The 17,314-nt window shown below is 40.5% G+C and overlaps 3 protein-coding genes across 4 annotated transcripts; 2 read left to right on the forward strand and 1 right to left on the reverse strand.

Annotated features, from left to right (window-relative positions):
• The first annotated feature begins 726 nt into the window (after positions 1-726).
• On the forward strand, positions 727-2,825 carry LOC116065011 (alpha-crystallin A chain). Its single transcript, XM_031320455.2, has 3 exons — positions 727-1,001; positions 1,343-1,465; positions 1,557-2,825. The coding sequence occupies exons 1-3, from the start codon at positions 822-824 to the stop codon at positions 1,746-1,748; spliced, it is 495 nt and encodes a 164-aa protein (XP_031176315.1). The 5' UTR covers positions 727-821; the 3' UTR covers positions 1,749-2,825.
• Positions 2,826-3,350: 525 nt separating this feature from the next.
• mia (MIA SH3 domain containing) lies at positions 3,351-4,829 on the reverse strand. Its single transcript, XM_031319893.2, has 4 exons — positions 4,462-4,829; positions 4,133-4,266; positions 3,864-3,974; positions 3,351-3,739 (listed from the first exon to the last, which is right to left on the reverse strand). The coding sequence occupies exons 1-4, from the start codon at positions 4,577-4,579 to the stop codon at positions 3,716-3,718; spliced, it is 387 nt and encodes a 128-aa protein (XP_031175753.1). The 5' UTR covers positions 4,580-4,829; the 3' UTR covers positions 3,351-3,715.
• A 4,106-nt stretch (positions 4,830-8,935) lies between these two features.
• bicdl2 (BICD family like cargo adaptor 2) lies at positions 8,936-15,568 on the forward strand. Of its 2 annotated transcripts, XM_035990935.1 has the most exons (11): positions 8,936-9,067; positions 9,787-10,282; positions 11,057-11,272; positions 11,525-11,641; positions 12,384-12,530; positions 12,736-12,882; positions 13,068-13,142; positions 13,833-13,915; positions 14,566-14,680; positions 14,820-15,453; positions 15,501-15,568. In XM_035990935.1, the coding sequence occupies exons 2-10, from the start codon at positions 10,037-10,039 to the stop codon at positions 14,985-14,987; spliced, it is 1,314 nt and encodes a 437-aa protein (XP_035846828.1). In that variant the 5' UTR covers positions 8,936-9,067; positions 9,787-10,036; the 3' UTR covers positions 14,988-15,453; positions 15,501-15,568. The 2 variants fall into 2 exon arrangements, with proteins under 2 accessions (XP_035846828.1, XP_035846829.1); XM_035990936.1 differs by lacking the exon at positions 12,736-12,882.
• Positions 15,569-17,314: the final 1,746 nt, after the last annotated feature.

Here is a 17,314-nt window from a genome sequence, read left to right on the forward strand (position 1 = left end):
ACTATTAACAATTTTGAAAAAAGGGAATTAAAAAAGGAAGACACTAGGTTGCATGCTGGTTGTAAAGTGTCTGTAGTATCGCAGTGCTTGCAGATATAGATTTAATGTGTGCAGCAATGATGGAGAACTGGGAGGATGAAGCACAGACTGAAAGAAATTTGGTTGGCACAACTGTTGGACAGTTGAAAAGGACTTCATATTTTACATCTGAGCTCATAGCAAAATGATACACGCTTAGAGTGTCAACTAATGCCGTCCCATACAAACTCATCAATTCCCATTCAACCTCACATCCATTCTGCACACAAATCTAAAGCTTCTGGCACAGCAGGCTAATGCTCTGGCAGCTATTTCTCAAACAAACACACTCACAATCACACACAGAGATCCGGACAGGGGCATTTCCTGTGGAATGAGTATGGGGGCATCAGCAGTACTCCGAGCCAGTGTCACCTCATGACTGGGAGAAGGGAGAGGCAGAGACACAGAGTTACAGAGAGAGAGAAAGAGAGAGGGAGAGAGAGAGAGAGAGAACCAGTCACAGTCAGATAGATGAAACAATGAGGGAGATGGAGGGATAAACAGTTGACATCATTGTTCCAGAAAGATCAGCCTGTTGGCAGTCACTATGCAAGTGTGCATGGGAGGTTACGGAGGGGAGGGGGATACAGAGGATGTGAACAGAGACAAAGCCCGGGTGGGATGGGGGGAATAGGCCTATAAATGTGGTGCAGGAGAGCACAGCAGCACCAATCTCAGGCTAACCAAGAGTCCGCCTCCCTCATACCCATCGTTTTTTACATTTCCTCTGGAATCTCATCATGGATATCCCCATCCAGTATCCCTGGTACCGTCGGGCCTTTCCACATCGACTTTCTGACCTCTCCTTGGCAGAACCTCTCACTGATTGGCCACTAATCTGGCCCTTCCCCTGGTCCTTCCCCTGGATACGCCCTTCATTCATGCGCTGGTTCAACTGGCCCGACAATGGACACAGTGAGGTAAAGTAAAATGTACCTGTTACCTTGAAAAAATTAAATGGTCTCATGTGAAATACCCACAATATCTCTAAAACTACTTCATCATCATACAAATCAGTATTAATAACTAATTATTTACTTATATACTTTTAGATGCATTGAAATGCACAGAAATCTTTAATACGTGAGATTTGACTTTCTGATATTATATTATTAAGAGGAATATCCTCTTCCACTGATGCCACTATGAGTCTTGCACTGAGATGACAATAACAAGCTATTGTGTCTTTTCATGCCCAGCTCTGACTCAGGCTGCAGGCATGCAACAGAATTTGTTCCTAACAGCTGTATTGTCTGTATAGATGTGCATTGAAAAGGATCGCTACATCATTCATGTGGATGTGAAGTTTTTCTCACCTGAAGAGCTGTCTGTCAATATCGGTGACGAGTTCATCACAGTAAATGGCAAACATGAGGGCAGACAGGTCAGAGGGACTATAGAGATCTGCAGAAATAGTGAAACAAAATTGATTAGGTGACAAGTTACTCATATACTGACTCTAATTCTGTTTCCAGGATGACCACGGCTTTGTGTCAAGAGAGTTTTTGAGGAAATACAGGCTTCCTGCTGGAGTGTCAAGTGCTGATGTCAACGCCAATCTGTCATTTGATGGTATCCTTACAATCACTGCACCTCGGTCATGTTCCGGCTCAGAGCGCCCTATTCCTGTTTCCTGTGAAGATGGAACACCAAAACAGAAAATGTAGAGCAGAGTCTGACGCTCCTCACACTGTTTCACTACTAACCCTAAATGCTGCCTGTTTTTATTTTTAACCTGTTAACAGTTTTGTTGGCAGTTTAGTACACATGCAGTAGGCAGGGCATACAGGTCTAGATGTCTATAAGTGCCTTCTAATACACCAGTATATAATTCCTAACTCACTGTTATTCCCAAGTATCTGCAAGACAATGGTGCTTTGAAATTAAAGGCTAATCGTGGAGCTTATGTAACGACAGTGTTGTATAGACACAGTAGGGTGAGGTGCAGGAAAATGAACTTATGAGAGTTAATTTCCCTATCACAAGCCTACAGAACTCCCTCTTTAACCCATACATCCTGACTAAAAATATTCACACCTCTGTGTATGTAAATGACACATTAAGGGCATGTAATCATTTTTGAAAGGCAGTCCCCGAATGTTATATAAGGTCTTTATTGGCCCTGCAGTTTAGTGACACAATTGTAAGAATTTGTTATTTGAACTCAAACTAACTTGCAGCACCTATTAGTTTTACATGGAAATGCTAACATGTCAATTTAAGGGGGTGAAAATGTAAAGACTATCTCCAAATTGTTGACTGAAGATGGTAACAGACTAAAATGGTTAAACTTAATTGCATCTACAGTACACAGTACTGTCTAAGAGTGTATGAGTAAGATGCCAACTGTGCTTTGTTTGTTCTTTTAGAATAGTGTTGGTTTCAGTATGTGTGAGGAGGAGGGAGTTCTCTGGAGGCATATGCAGTAATTTTTTAGATTGTTCACTAAAAAAAGCCACCAAAGGACTTGGGACCAGGTGTGTGTGAAGAAGGAGGGTGAATGAGCTGTAGGGACGTAGTGGACGAGGGAGAAACTGATGTTTATCACTGGGCTCCTTTTCCACTAGGGAGCATGGCCTCTGAGCTGCTAAGGAAAGAGTGTGTGAAGGTATGTGAGAGTGAATGCATAATGTGCTTGTAGATGCAAGAGTTACAGCTTCATCATTCCTTCACATTGGCAACAACCCTCTGGCATATTAACACAGAAAACAACAAATAGAATAAATGTTGAAACTCAAAATCAATCGTGTGTTTATTTCTTTTTGTCTGAAGTGTTTCTGCTTCCAAAAGAACTACACATAACAACACACACTACATTTGGGGAGAAGCTGATGAATCATACTTTCTTCTTTGACTTTAAACAATAACCATAGATTGTGCATAGATGTTTTATTTGTTTTTGTCAGGTCTAGACAAATTAATAATTATTCTTTCTAAAATAGGTCCAGGTGCCTTATTTCAGTGTCATTCTTTAAAGTCCATCTTCAAAAAAGTACAAGATTAGATAATGTGATGTAGCCTATATTGTATTAAACCCTAATGCAAAAGTAGTCAGTAGTAGTCACCTGTATTATAATTAAATGTCTGCTTCAATGCTGCCATGTGTTTTTTGTAGTAAGTCAAATTATTAAATAGGTAATGTTTTCTATGCACAAATAAAATAAAAACAACACACATATTTTTAACTTGTGACACACAATCACCAAGAAAAATACCGTAAGTAGTTGTGCAAATTGCATGAATCAGAAAAAAGACATGCACAATTTGTCTCTTTTTAAAACACTTTATTTAACTTTTACACTTTGACAAATGCTTTTAATATCTGCAAAACAGATATAAACAGTATGATGGAGTATTACAGAGAATAAAACAGACAAGTCTAATATAAAGCACTAAGCAGCAATGGTCCTTTCTTCATCACTTTAAAACCTTAATTATAAGATCACAATCTACTGTATATCGACTGTGCAGATCATGTCTTCTAAGGTATGGTATCCAGTGTGGATATACAAACCTACATATATACTGTCTACAATGTGTAAGATCATATGATGTATCATATTTTAAGTATACTCAAAAAAAGTTATCTTGTAATGTGACAAGAATGTTGTTCTCTTTATTGGTAAAGGCAACATCAGTTACAGTAGAAGTCCCATTTCTGGAAATAAGAAGAAAGGTAGAATAAGGAGAAAGCATCACAAAATGCTTTAAATAATGTGTGTGTTTGTGTTTGTGTGTGTGTGTGTGTGTGTGTGTGTGTGTGTGTGTGTGTGTTCACCTACAGTAGTCTTGACTTCGGTGCTGGCTGGCATGAGAGGATGAGTCTCCTCCACTACACTGCTGGGGAAGTGGCCAATGCGAGCCTCCTGCTGTCCATAATAGGAGTCTTGTACCTGCAAACAGATGATATAGTCTAAAGTTATTGACAACATCACGTTTGAGTGGAGAATGTGAGTGCTGCACATGGATACAACACATCTTCATGACTTCCAACAAAAATATATCTTTTGGTTAAGAGCTGTGTCAAAGCAAAAGCAATTTTTTCACTTACGCTGCCAGCCCAGAAGAGGTTTCCTCTGTCCTTTAGCATTGCATAGACATAGATGAGCTGCCCCTGTCTGATGGGGATAAACCTGCAGTCTCCCGGGTAGTAATCCTGCAGTGCCCGAGCTATCAAGATAGGATCTGTGCAGGAATATAGAGGGAGACTGAGGCTTCAGGCCTTTGCAGTTTATGAAATGTGTCATATTTCTATGCATATTTCAGCATGTGCATTATCATATCAATTATCTATACCTACAGTTCTATAATATGGTCACAAGATAACTACTAAGCGCAGTCACTAGCAACAAAAACAAAGTTGGTGAGTGTGTTACTTACGGCTGCAGTCGGAGTCAGCACAGAGTTTCTTGTCAGCGAGTTTAGGCATCTGCCTTCCAGCTTCAGAGGTTGGCAGCAAAAGCCACACTGAAAGAGCAAGCCAGAGTTTACAAGACATGTCTGTATGTGAATGCTCCCAATGATCCAATGGCAGTGTTTTACACTTGGTGAATGTCTTGTGGGCTTTTTGTTGCCTTATGTTTGTTTGCCGTCTTTGAGAAGGAGGTGCAGTGATGGCAGTCCCTTTTTCTACTCTCCCTACCCCCCTACCTCATACATGAACACACACAGAGCTCCTTTCAAACCCTGCAAGCAGGTAAACAGGATGGGGAATGAAAAGGAGGGCCAGATTAGACAGACCCCTGCTTGTTTCCTGACCTTCTCCTCTCTCCATCTCCATCACCCCGTGTCAACCCCACTCAAGCAGCAGAGTGGAAAACGTTGTTTAATTGGACGTTTAAGACTTGAATTTTTAAAATCCTGGATCGGAAGGGTCCGATATTGGCCAGTGACAGACTGGGATGTGTATGGTATCACCCTGAGGTGAAATGAGTCTGACTTAACAGGACGTTTGGTTTTTAGAGCAGCCGGAAAAAGAGTCCCAACATGGCTTGAATTCCCAGCCCAAATACAGCCAAAGCATAGCTTTATTTGGACATTTAAGCCTTGAATTTTTAAAATCCTGGATCGGAAGGGTCCGATATTGGCCAGTGACAGACCGGGATGTGTACGGTATCACCCTGAGGTGAAATGAGTCTGACTTAACAGGACGTTTGGTTTTTAGAGCAGCCGGAAAAAGAGTCCCAACATGGCTTGAATTCCCAGTCCAAATACAGCCAAAACATAGCTTTAATCGGACGTTTAAGCCTTGAATTTTTAAAATCCTGGATCGGAAGGGTCCGATATTGGCCAGTGACAGACTGGGATGTGTACGGTATCACCCTGAGGTGAAATGAGTCTGACTTAACAGGACGTTTGGTTTTTAGAGCAGCCAGAAAAAGAGTCCCAACATGGCTTGAATTCCCAGCCCAAATACAGCCAAACATAGCTTTAATCGGACATTTAGGCCTTGAATTTTTAAAATCCTGGATCGGAAGGGTCCGATATTGGCCAGTGACAGACCGGGATGTGAACGGTATCACCCTGAGGTGAAATGAGTCTGACTTAACAGGACGTTTGGTTTTTAGAGCAGCCGGAAACAGAGTCACAACATGGCTTGAATTCCCAGCCCAAATACAGCCAAAGCATAGCTTTAATCGCACGCTTAAGCCTTGAATTTTTAAAATCCTGGATCGGAAGGGTCCGATATTGGCCAGTGACAGACCTGGATGTGTTCGGTATCACCCTGAGGTGAAAAGAGTCTGACTTAACAGGATGTTCAGTTTTTAGAGCAGCCGGAAAAAGAGTCCCAACATGGCTTGAATTCCCAGCCCAAATACAGCCAAAGCATAGCTTTATTCGGACGTTTAAGCCTTGAATTTTTTAAATCCTGGATCGGAAGGGTCCGATATTGGCCAGTGACAGACCGGGATGTGTACGGTATCACCCTGAGGTGAAAAGAGTCTGACTTAACAGGACGTTTGGTTTTTAGAGCAGCCGGAAAAAGAGTCCCAACATGGCTTGAATTCCCAGCCCAAATACAGCCAAAGCATAGCTTTAATCGGACGTTTAAGCCTTGAATTTTTAAAATCCTGGATCGGAAGGGTCCGATATTGGCCAGTGACAGACCGGGATGTGTACGGTATCACCCTGAGGTGAAATGAGTCTGACTTAACAAGACGTTTGGTTTTTAGAGCAGCCGGAAACAGAGTCCCAACATGGCTTGAATTCCCAGCCCAAATACAGCCAAAGCATAGCTTTAATCGGACGTCTAAGCCTTGAATTTTAATATCCTAGATCGGAAGGGTCCGATATTGGCCAGTGACAGACCGGCATGTGTACGGTATCACCCTGAGGTGAAATGAGTCTGACTTAACAGGACGTTTGGTTTTTAGAGCAGCTGGAAAAAGAGTTCCAACATGGCTTGAATTCCCAGCCCAAATACAGCCAAAGCATAGCTTTATTTGGACGTTTAAGTCTTGAATTTTGAAAATCCTGGATCGGAAGGGTCCTATATTGGCCAGTGACAGACCGGGATGTGTACGGTATCACCCTGTGGTGAAAGTAGTGTGACTTAACAGGACGTTTGGTTTTTAGAGCAGCCGGAAAAAGAGTCCCAACATGGCTTGAATTCCCAGTCCAAATACAGCCAAAGCATAGCTTTAATCGGACGTTTAAGCCTTGAATTTTTAAAATCCTGGATCGGAAGGGTCCGATATTGGCCAGTGACAGACTGGGATGTGTACGGTATCACCCTGAGGTAAAATGAGTCTGACTTAACAGGACGTTTGGTTTTTAGAGCAGCCGGAAAAAGTGTCCCAACATGGCTTCAATTCCCAGCCCAAATACAGCCAAAGCATAGCTTTAATCGGACGTTTAAGCCTTGAATTTTAAAATCCTGGATCGGAAGGGTCCGATATTGGCCAGTGACAGACCGGCATGTGTACGGTATCACCCTGAGGTGAAATGAGTCTGAGTTAACAGGACGTTTGGTTTTTAGAGCAGCCGGAAAAAGAGTCACAACATGGCTTGAATTCCCAGCCCAAATACAGCCAAAGCATAGCTTTAATCGCACGTTTAAGCCTTGAATTTTTAAAATCCTGGATCGGAAGGGTCCGATATTGGCCAGTGACAGACCTGGATGTGTTCGGTATCACCCTGAGGTGAAAAGAGTCTGACTTAACAGGATGTTCAGTTTTTAGAGCAGCCGGAAAAAGAGTCCCAACATGGCTTGAATTCCCAGCCCAAATACAGCCAAAGCATAGCTTTATTCGGACGTTTAAGCCTTGAATTTTTTAAATCCTGGATCGGAAGGGTCCGATATTGGCCAGTGACAGACCGGGATGTGTACGGTATCACCCTGAGGTGAAAAGAGTCTGACTTAACAGGACGTTTGGTTTTTAGAGCAGCCGGAAAAAGAGTCCCAACATGGCTTGAATTCCCAGCCCAAATACAGCCAAAGCATCGCTTTAATCGGACGTTTAAGCCTTGAATTTTTAAAATCCTGGATTGGAAGGGTCCGATATTGGCCAGTGACAGACCGGGATGTGTACAGTATCACCCTGAGGTGAAATGAGTCTGACTTAACAGGACGTTTGGTTTTTAGAGCAGCCGGAAAAAGAGTTCCAACATGGCTTGAATTCCCAGCCCAAATACAGCCAAAGCATAGCTTTATTCGGACGTTTAAGTCTTGAATTTTGAAAATCCTGGATCGGAAGGGTCCTATATTGGCCAGTGACAGACCGGGATGTGTACGGTATCACCCTGAGGTGAAATGAGTCTGACTTAACAGGACGTTTGGTTTTTAGAGCAGCCGGAAAAAAAGTCACAACATGGCTTGAATTCCCAGCCCTAATACAGCCAAAGCATAGCTTTAATCGCACTTTTAAGCCTTGAATTTTTAAAATCCTGGATCGGAAGGGTCCGATATTGGCCAGTGACAGACCTGGATGTGTACGGTATCACCCTGAGGTGAAAAGAGTCTGACTTAACAGGACGTTTGGTTTTTAGAGCAGCCGGAAAAAGAGTCACAACAGGCTTGAATTCCCAGCCCTAATACAGACAAAGCATAGCTTTAATCGCACGTTTAAGCCTTGAATTTTTAAAATCCTGGATCGGAAGGGTCCGATATTAGCCAGTGACAGACCGGGATGTGTACGGTATCACCCTGAGGTGAAATGAGTCTGACTTAACAGGACGTTTGGTTTTTAGAGCAGCCGGAAAAAGAGTCACAACATGGCTTGAATTCCCAGCCCAAATAGAGCCAAAGCATAGCTTTAATCGCACGTTTAAGCCTTGAATTTTTAAAATCCTGGATCGGAAGGGTCCGATATTGGCCAGTGACAGACCTGGATGTGTACGGTATCACCCTGAGCTGAAATGAGTCTGAGTTAACAGGACGTTTGGTTTTTAGAGCAGCTGGAAAAAGAGTCACAACATGGCTTGAATTCCCAGCCCAAATAGAGCCAAAGCATAGCTTTAATCGCACGTTTAAGCCTTGAATTTTTAAAATCCTGGATCGGAAGGGTCAGATATTGGCCAGTGACAGACCGGGATGTGTACGGTATCACCCTGAGGTGAAATGAGTCTGACTTAACAGGACGTTTGGTTTTTAGAGCAGCTGGAAAAAGAGTCCCAACATGGCTTGAATTCCCAGCCCAAATACAGCCAAAGCATAGCTTTAGTCGCACGATTAAGCCTTGAATTTTTTAAATCCTGGATCGACCTCAGTTAATGTTTTCCCTACCTTGTTCAGCCACTAGATGTCAGAGCATTTTACTGCAGACACACCTACCTCCATCAGAGCATTTCTCACTCTTTGCTCTCTTTACCTTTCTTACTCAAGAGGTGGAGCCACTGGTTGTATTTACATACTGTATGTTTCCACTACCAAGGAAACCAGCTGAGCCTGAGCCTCTGTTGTGCAAACACTCCCAAACACACACACATACACTCATCAAACAGGAAGACTAAACCTGTTTGGTGTGAGTTGGCTGGGAACTATCAGGTAAGACAGACTTTAATGTTTTTTCTTTCAAAGTTGATCATGGGTTAATAAGGGTTCTGTTAGTTGACATAATGAAATTGGATTATGTTAATGTAGGAATGACTATTTTAAATAGGACGACAGCATGGTCCCATGGTAGTGAGAGATATAAACAGGTGAGAGAGCTAGTGACGTCGGACTTAAACGCAGAAATGACAGGGGATGCTGAAACTTCAGAGGGCAACTACATTGTGACCAACATTTAGTTTATATAGACAGAAGTTATGTAGGCATGATCCTGCAGGGACTGGAAAAAAAGATAATGTGGTAGCGGTGTCTATTTAAGCCTTATTTGGGGCAAAAACAAATGTAAGCAGCAGTTGGACAAATATGGCGGTGATTGTTTCTTAATGATTTGGATAAAATTGATTACTTTAGAGACTGATCTAGGAACATTTAAGAGTTTGTTGTATTTGTGGGAAATAATGGAGCACAATGCTTTGGAATTCAGGGAGGGGAGCAGAACAAAGATAATAGTGGAGATGGTATTTCGGTCAGAGTAACAAAAGCACCTGTCAGACAAAAGACCTCCTTAAAGGCCATGTCAGAGAATATTACTAGAAAACAAATAGTCTGACACTCACACAAGTCGTCAGACATGTCCTGAATTTCACAGTTACAGTAAAAGACATCTGTTAATAGTGTTTTTCTGTGCTATTGATGGACTTTCTTGACCACAGAGTTATCTGGGAAAAAGAGAACAAAGTATTTGAATGATACCTGCATTAGGACCATTGGCACCGCAGTGAAGAACAAGTTTGGCAGAGGCATACTGTGAAACCTACTCCAGACCAGACCATCAAGAAACAGACAAGGATTCCTGATTTTACAGGAAGAAAAAGTTCATGGCAGTCAGCCTGCCACCTGTGTGATTACAAAACCTGGGTTGGTGCTCTCTAACTGACTCCTACAAGCCTGCAGCTATCAACAATGTTCACCTCCAGGAAACACAGTCTCCCGTCCCCCAGCCTGGAGGACTCCTTCTTTCCTCTCTCCTCATCCTCCTCAGTGTCACTCTCCTTTGCTCTCCCCTCATCCACATCCTCTCCTGGCAGCAGTGACAGCGGAGGAGGGATAGAGACGGATCTGATACTAGCTGCAGAGCTGGGACAGGCTTTACTGGAGAAGAATGAGGAGCTGGCGGCCTCTCTGGAGCAGAGGGAGAGGGAGTTGGAGGTAATGATAAAGCTGCTGTAAACAGTGTTTCTTGTGACTATGCAAACATTCTAACACTACTAAGGAATATAGAGTCAGAAACAAAAGAAGCACTTAACATTTTTACCATGAACAAGCAAATGACATTTGAGTAATTCTAGCCGGAGAAATCATTATAAATGTGGAACGACTTCTAAGTCCGTAACTAACACCAATTTTCAATTTATGCCACCTTAGATAATGAAAATTACACTTCTTCCATCCTAATCAAGGCTGATAACAAAAATGTAAAATATTAAAACCTATTAGTCGCTGCATATTACATAGACATAAAACAATTAGACAGAGGACTGCAATAAAGTATGAGAAAAGCACAGAAATAAGTTAATGGATGGATAGATGTATTTAGATCTTCTTATTATCATACATTGTAAAAGCATTGGTAGTATTTTTATTTTGAACACTGTTGGCTTTCTGTAAGTATTTTTACTGTAAGTTATACTTAAATGACAGTAGGAAAATGTCCAGTGTAAATAATAAAATGAATGATGGCTGAATTCCATTTAGCTGCATCAGCTTCAAGGTCCTGACATGACAAACTGGAACACTTGAATAGAACACTACCATCATTAATGTTATTAGTAACACCTGTGCTTTTCCTATTCTGATTTTCAAAGACCAGTGTGTCACTGAATCTGATCTTGATACGAACACTTTTGCTGCCTGAAAAACTCACCTGTTGTAATATTAATTCACATTCAAAGTAACAAGGAGATGTTGCGTTTAATGTCTCAGGCTTCGCAGCAGGAGAAGCATGTTCTGCACAGGAAGCTGGAAATTAATGAACTGGCATCTGGGCAGAGAGAGGCAGAGCTGACCGCAGATATAGCTGTCTTGAAGGCTGAGCTGGAGCGACATCACAGCCAGGGGCGCGACCGACGAAGGGATGAGAGCGAGCAGCTGACTCAGTTAGCCAATCATAACCAACGCTTGGTGGAGCAGCTAGCAGAGGTTGGTTTATACCATCAGTGAAAAGGCCATCTTAATGAGCTGCTAAAGCACAAAAGAAAACATTACAAGTATATTATAATGCTGTTAGAATATACTGAATCTAGGTGTTCATATACTGTATGTGTGGGAATTGTCTGCATATGTGTGGTGTCACGTCACAGTCATGCAGACAGGAAAAATGCAGACTAGCAGGTTTAAGGAGTTATAGAGTCCCCTCTTTGTCTCATCTTTGTTGATCTTCCGCCCACTTAGGCTGTAACACTGGAACATTCCTTGAGGATTGAGCTTCGTTCCCTCAGAGAAGATATGGACGAATCATCTTTCAGCCGAAATATCAACTTCACACAATTAGAGAACATTCAAGCAGAGGTACAGTCACTTCCAAGTAAATCAATGCTAACATAACATTCTCAGTTTTAGTATGACAGGCATGATATTATGCAATCTTGAATGCTGCAGGATAGTAGGTCATACACAAAAAGCATTACATTTCAAACATGGTCCTGTCAAAGTAAGTCTCAAGCCCCTGATGGCAAGTCCAAGTCAAGTCACACCTCAGTAGCGAATTGCAGGTCTGTTACATGTCATGTCATGTTACATTTAGGTCTCTGTATATTGACCATAAAAAGGCATGGCATTTAAACATTAATTAATTTGTGTTTTTATATAGATAAAACCAAGTCCTTCTAAACAAATGGTGCCTACTAATTACATATCCAAGGCCTGCATGTAGCTGTTTTGATTTTTTATTGTTTTGGTGTTTTACCAAGTCAAAACTTGAGACTCAAAGGTTTTTGTTTTGAAGTGTCAAGTTAGGTAAAGTCTTTAAAAAGTCAAGTCTCACATAAGTCAAGTCGAAATCAAATCTCAAGATCTGTTTTGGTCTGTTTGAGTCCATCTAAGTCTCAAGTCTACAGCTGTGTGGCTAAGCACCGACGGAGATATTAGCAGAATATTAAGTATAACCATAAGGATTTAACATACTTGGGGGCCTAAATATCCATATCTCAAATCATCAAAATCAATTTATATGTCTTTGTAATTGCCACTTTCTCTGACTTCTATCATTGCACAATTTGTGTTTATTTATCTTTCTCTTCTTCCTGTACAGAACAGAGTTTTGCTGGAGCGGCTGTCATACATAGAAACACAACTAAAGGCTTCACAGGAGGACAGCGATAGACTCCGCATGGAGAGAGAGACACTGAGATCCAGACTGTCAGAAACACAAACAAAACTGAGAGAGAAAGAAGCAGAGGTGAGGGTGGATGACTGACTGGTATGAAAGATGAACTGTAGTGTTGAAAGGTGAAGCCGGAGGGAGAATCATGTGCTGCAGGAGATATTTAATCATCACTAACAGAAGTCACTAAAGCGACAAGTTTGAAGCTCTTGATGTATGTGTGTATGTGTGTGTGTGTGTGTGTGTGTGTGTGTGTGTGTGTGTTTGTTTGTATATGTAGGTAGAGCAGGAGCAGGGAGTGGTGTTTGAGTTGCGAACCATGAATCGCTCTCTACAGAAAAAAACTCTGAACTTGGGAGAAGAAAGCATTCTGGACAGTACACAAACAGAACCTTTGTCTCTGCATAGTGAAATTCAGCAATCACAGGTACACACACTGAGTAACTGTACTGACTCCATCTGTGGATAGTTTGAGACTGATACCAGTCTCCAAAATCCCAAACCTTTGTACCCAAATTTGCATCAAAAGCACAAAAACCTAGTAATAAGCGTTCTGCTCTTACTGACCTTTCTATATATTGTGTTGTTGTGTGTATCTCTCCTGCTTACCAGGCCAAAGAGGCTCTTCTAGCTCACTCCACAGTCCTGCAAGCAAGAGATGAAGAGATAAAAGCGCTTACAGAAGAGGTCTGTTGAACTGTATACAACACTTTTCACAGAGACAATTTAACTTGCCGGTTGACCTAAGAAGAGTTAATACTGTGGTTTGTTGCTAGTTTTCATTTCAATGGGTTAGGACTATCTAAAACGGGTGAAAATCGTTGCTACAATGTATAGCAATATATTTGTCTACAAGCAGAGTGTAGCCTAACATCAATGTATTTATCTTTTAATCAATAAAATCAGACATCCTCTAGTGTTTCCACTTGCATCATGCTTCAGTTAAAGTCCCGCCCCATTTAAAAATGTGTTTGCTTACTTCATTTAGATGTTTGAGCCTTTTCAAATAGGTTGTTTTCTCTGTGCTCACTCCAAGAGTTTATGTGAACGTTAAAACTTCCACATCACATACACTGACATTTCAGTAAAGTAGGAGGCATCTTGTGTCCAGTACTCAATCTTTTGAAATAAGAAAATATTTGTATATTTATAGATTCTTGATTTTTCAATTAAGGAAACTAGTTCATTGAATTAGTTTGTGTAAAAACTAACATCAGACACAAATTAATGTTTCAAGGCAGAGTATTTTAAAAACATTCCTAAGAGGATCGTTTATAATGTATTATTATTATAATTTATAGAGATAATGGAAATGTGAGTATTTTAAATACAGTAAAATCAAATGTTATGATCATTACAATATTTCACACTTTGCAGCTGAAATCTCAAAGAGAAGAGCTGGAGTCTTTGAGGCAGGAAATCGAGCCATTTAGAAGCAGTCCTGGACAGCCAAGCTACAGGTAATGCCACACAACAACATAAAGTGCTGCTCATAAGTATTCATACCCATGCTAAAGTTGACTAAAAAAATCATCTTTTGGAAATTGATCTTAATGCCTTAATTAAAAAAATGAGGAAAAATCTGACCTTTTAAGGACACCAATTTTTTGTGAATGAATAATGTATTGTAAATAAATGTTCTTCCTTAAAATACAGAGGCCATAATTATACATATGGTTTTATTTCAGTTAGCCTAATAGCTGGTTTGATTTGCATTGAGAGATGATCTTATGGAAAGTACCCCATGCCAATCTCTAGGTATGGTGAAGGGTATGTGATGATGTGGGGCTATTTTAATTCCAAAGGCCAAGGGAACTTTATCAGGATGCATAGTATCCTGGATCCATGAAATAACTGGCCTTTAAAAAAAATCTGCCTTCCTTTATGGGAATTTAACATAGGGGTATGTATAATTATGGCCCCTGTATTTTAAGGAAGAACATTTTTATTTACAATACATTATTCATTCACAAAAAAAATTGGTGTCCTTTATTCTTCTTTTTAGTCAACTTTAGCATGGGTATGAATACTTATGAGCAGCACTGTATTTGTCTATTTCATTTGAGCCCACAGTGATATGTTTTTCTAACCATCATATATCCATGTCCAGTTCCTTAGAGAGGGAATTGGCCATGGCGCGTCAGGAGAAAGAATCACTAACTCAGCAGCTTCTCAACACCATCAAACACAAGGTAGCACTGTCTCAAGAGCTGGAGGCCTGGCAGGTGAGTCTGTGTACAGGGATAGAAAATAGTCTTTTGGCAACACGTTAGTTAGTTATTATTATTATTAGTTAGTTACTTAACTAGTTAAGTTTAAAAGCAGAATATTGGTTTTCCATCTGAACTTTTCATCCTGTTGCAGGAGGACATGCGGTTGGTGATCAATCAGCAGGTGCAGCAAAGGGAGGAGGAGAGACAGAGAGAAAAACAGAGAGAGAAAAACAACACAGTGGGACTCCAAAGAAGCAAGTCTTTAAAAGTGAAGGGAGAGGGAGGGAAAGGATTCTTCTCCTTTTTCAAAGACAAATAACAGAGAGAATTGGCAGCAGTTTAAACGAACAGAGTATCAGCCTTTATCTTTGCCACTGTGAGCTTCTGCTGCAAGATAATGCACACTGTAATGTGTTATCAGCATCAAAAAGTGAAATGTTTACAGACCTCATATTTGAATATATTTGTATATATGTATGTACATTATATCAGTCTTTTCAGAATTTAGGATTTTATATTAAAAATTCAAAGCCACTAGAGTCTCTATTGGGTGTTTTATAATCTGTTGGTTGATGTCACCACAGTACCTTAAAGATGCACTTTTTTCTGCAATTTTTTTACTCTCTGACTGTGAGTTCAGATAGAACGCAAAGAACATTTTGCAACAAAAACTATCAGCGATCAAAGGCAAAAAATTTGCTTAGCTTTCTGTCTGAATACACCTTGAGGCACAGCAAGCCAAACTGAACACAAAACAAACAGACATATTACGGTCTTATAACGCTGTTATGGCGAATATTAGCAACTATTTAAACATCCAGCAAACATGGAGCAACATTTACATTAATTTGGAGTATCTGGTGCTTCTGGACACCCAATAAACGTCCAATACTCACTCTACTTCAGCTTTGTTTTTGGCCTCTAACAATTCCTGAGAAAAATATCTGGCTCTTTAGCTTGCTAGATGCTAAACTATGTACATCAAACCAAAACTATGAGCTAAAGGGGGCTAAAAGGCCCCTTGGTGCTGAAGGTAAGTTCAGAGGTCATTTTTTTCTGTTGGTTTGTCACTATGAATGACCACTTTCATATAAATTACATGTAGACATTTCATCCATAGTTAATACAAAAAATGGTGTGGCACTTTAAAACACAGTCTTGCTATATCTATAGAACGGCAATGTATTACATATTAATGCGGAAGAAAAAAGTAACTATGTAGAAATAACATCTTTAATAAATTAAGTCCAAAAGACAGTCACTCCCTTCCACTTCTCTCTATGCTTCTTTTACATAATGTATAAATAATATGCAACATGTCATATGTTAAACAGGACTGGAAATGCCCAGAAGCAGCGCGAGTAGTGCAGGTTTCATTCAGATCAGTGTTTCCAAATGTCTTAATGTATATAGATACAGTACAGTCCTGGCTCAGCAGAGTCAGTGCATAGCCACTCTCACATCCTTCAGCTGGAGTATATACGGAGCAACACCTTTTCTCTTACAGTCAACCGACTGTTTGTTCATGTGTGGTTTCTCACATAGTTTTATATGCTGGCAAAAATAGATGTGCACACAATCAAACACACAATTACTTACTCATACACACAGTTTGAAGGATCACACTGGCGTTTTAGCATGATTTTACACTATTTTCTTTCTGCTGACCACTTTGTTTTTAGATTGATCCTCTAGGCATTATGGTTAGGATAGTCTGGCTCAACGGATGTACAGTGCTGGGATAAAGCCTGACATTCCTCCCCTTCCGCTATCTCCACTATCTACTTTGCAAGGGAACCGTTGATGCAGCCGGGGCTTAGCGCCGCCCAGGACAGTTGTGATCGGTAAGCCAGAGCTTGTTCCCTTATTCCAGAGTAGATAAGCGGTGTAGCCAGACCATACTCCAGAGCTAACACAGCGCTGTGGAGATGGGGCAATGCAATGCAAGACTAGGGTTAAGGTTAGAAACAAACAGTTAGCCAATATGGACATTGAGAAAAGAATGATGTGAATTTGGTCATTTGTATTACCTATCCAAAATAGGGCTGGGCATCGTTCAAAATCTTTCGATCCGGTGCCAATTTCGATACCTCAGTTTCGATGCCGGTTCCTTAACGATACTTTTTTCGATACCATATGTTTTAAAATCCATTTCAACATCAACAAAAATACATTAAACACTTTTATTTTCTACCTTAATTGTGAATCAAAACAGCTATCAAAATTAAAAGATTCTGGCTCACTCAGAGTAACATTAATAAAACTGGTGGTGTTTTTCGATACTTACAAGATACTTAGGATTGGTATCAATCCGAACTTTAAAAATTAACAAAAAAAGAGAAACCTTTTTGCCACAACATGAACATATTATAAATAATAAATAAATAAACAAATTACATTGTGTACAGGCTAATATTGAACTAACTGAAATGCAAAGGAATGTAAAGAACAAAGACTCTTTAGTGCAAACTGCATAATGACACAAACCTTTAACAAACTTGGTGACTGCCCTGTTGTCAACATTGAACTAATGAAGAACTAACTTAAGTGCAAAGGAATGTAATTGAATTGCCTTGTTTGACTTTTTTCGGTGCCATAAAAGTATCACCGTTCGGTGCCCAGCCCTAATCCAAAACAGGTTTCCTG

This window comes from Sander lucioperca, chromosome 13 (assembly GCF_008315115.2).
Source record: "Sander lucioperca isolate FBNREF2018 chromosome 13, SLUC_FBN_1.2, whole genome shotgun sequence".
NCBI classification, from domain to species: Eukaryota; Metazoa; Chordata; class Actinopteri; order Perciformes; family Percidae; genus Sander; species Sander lucioperca.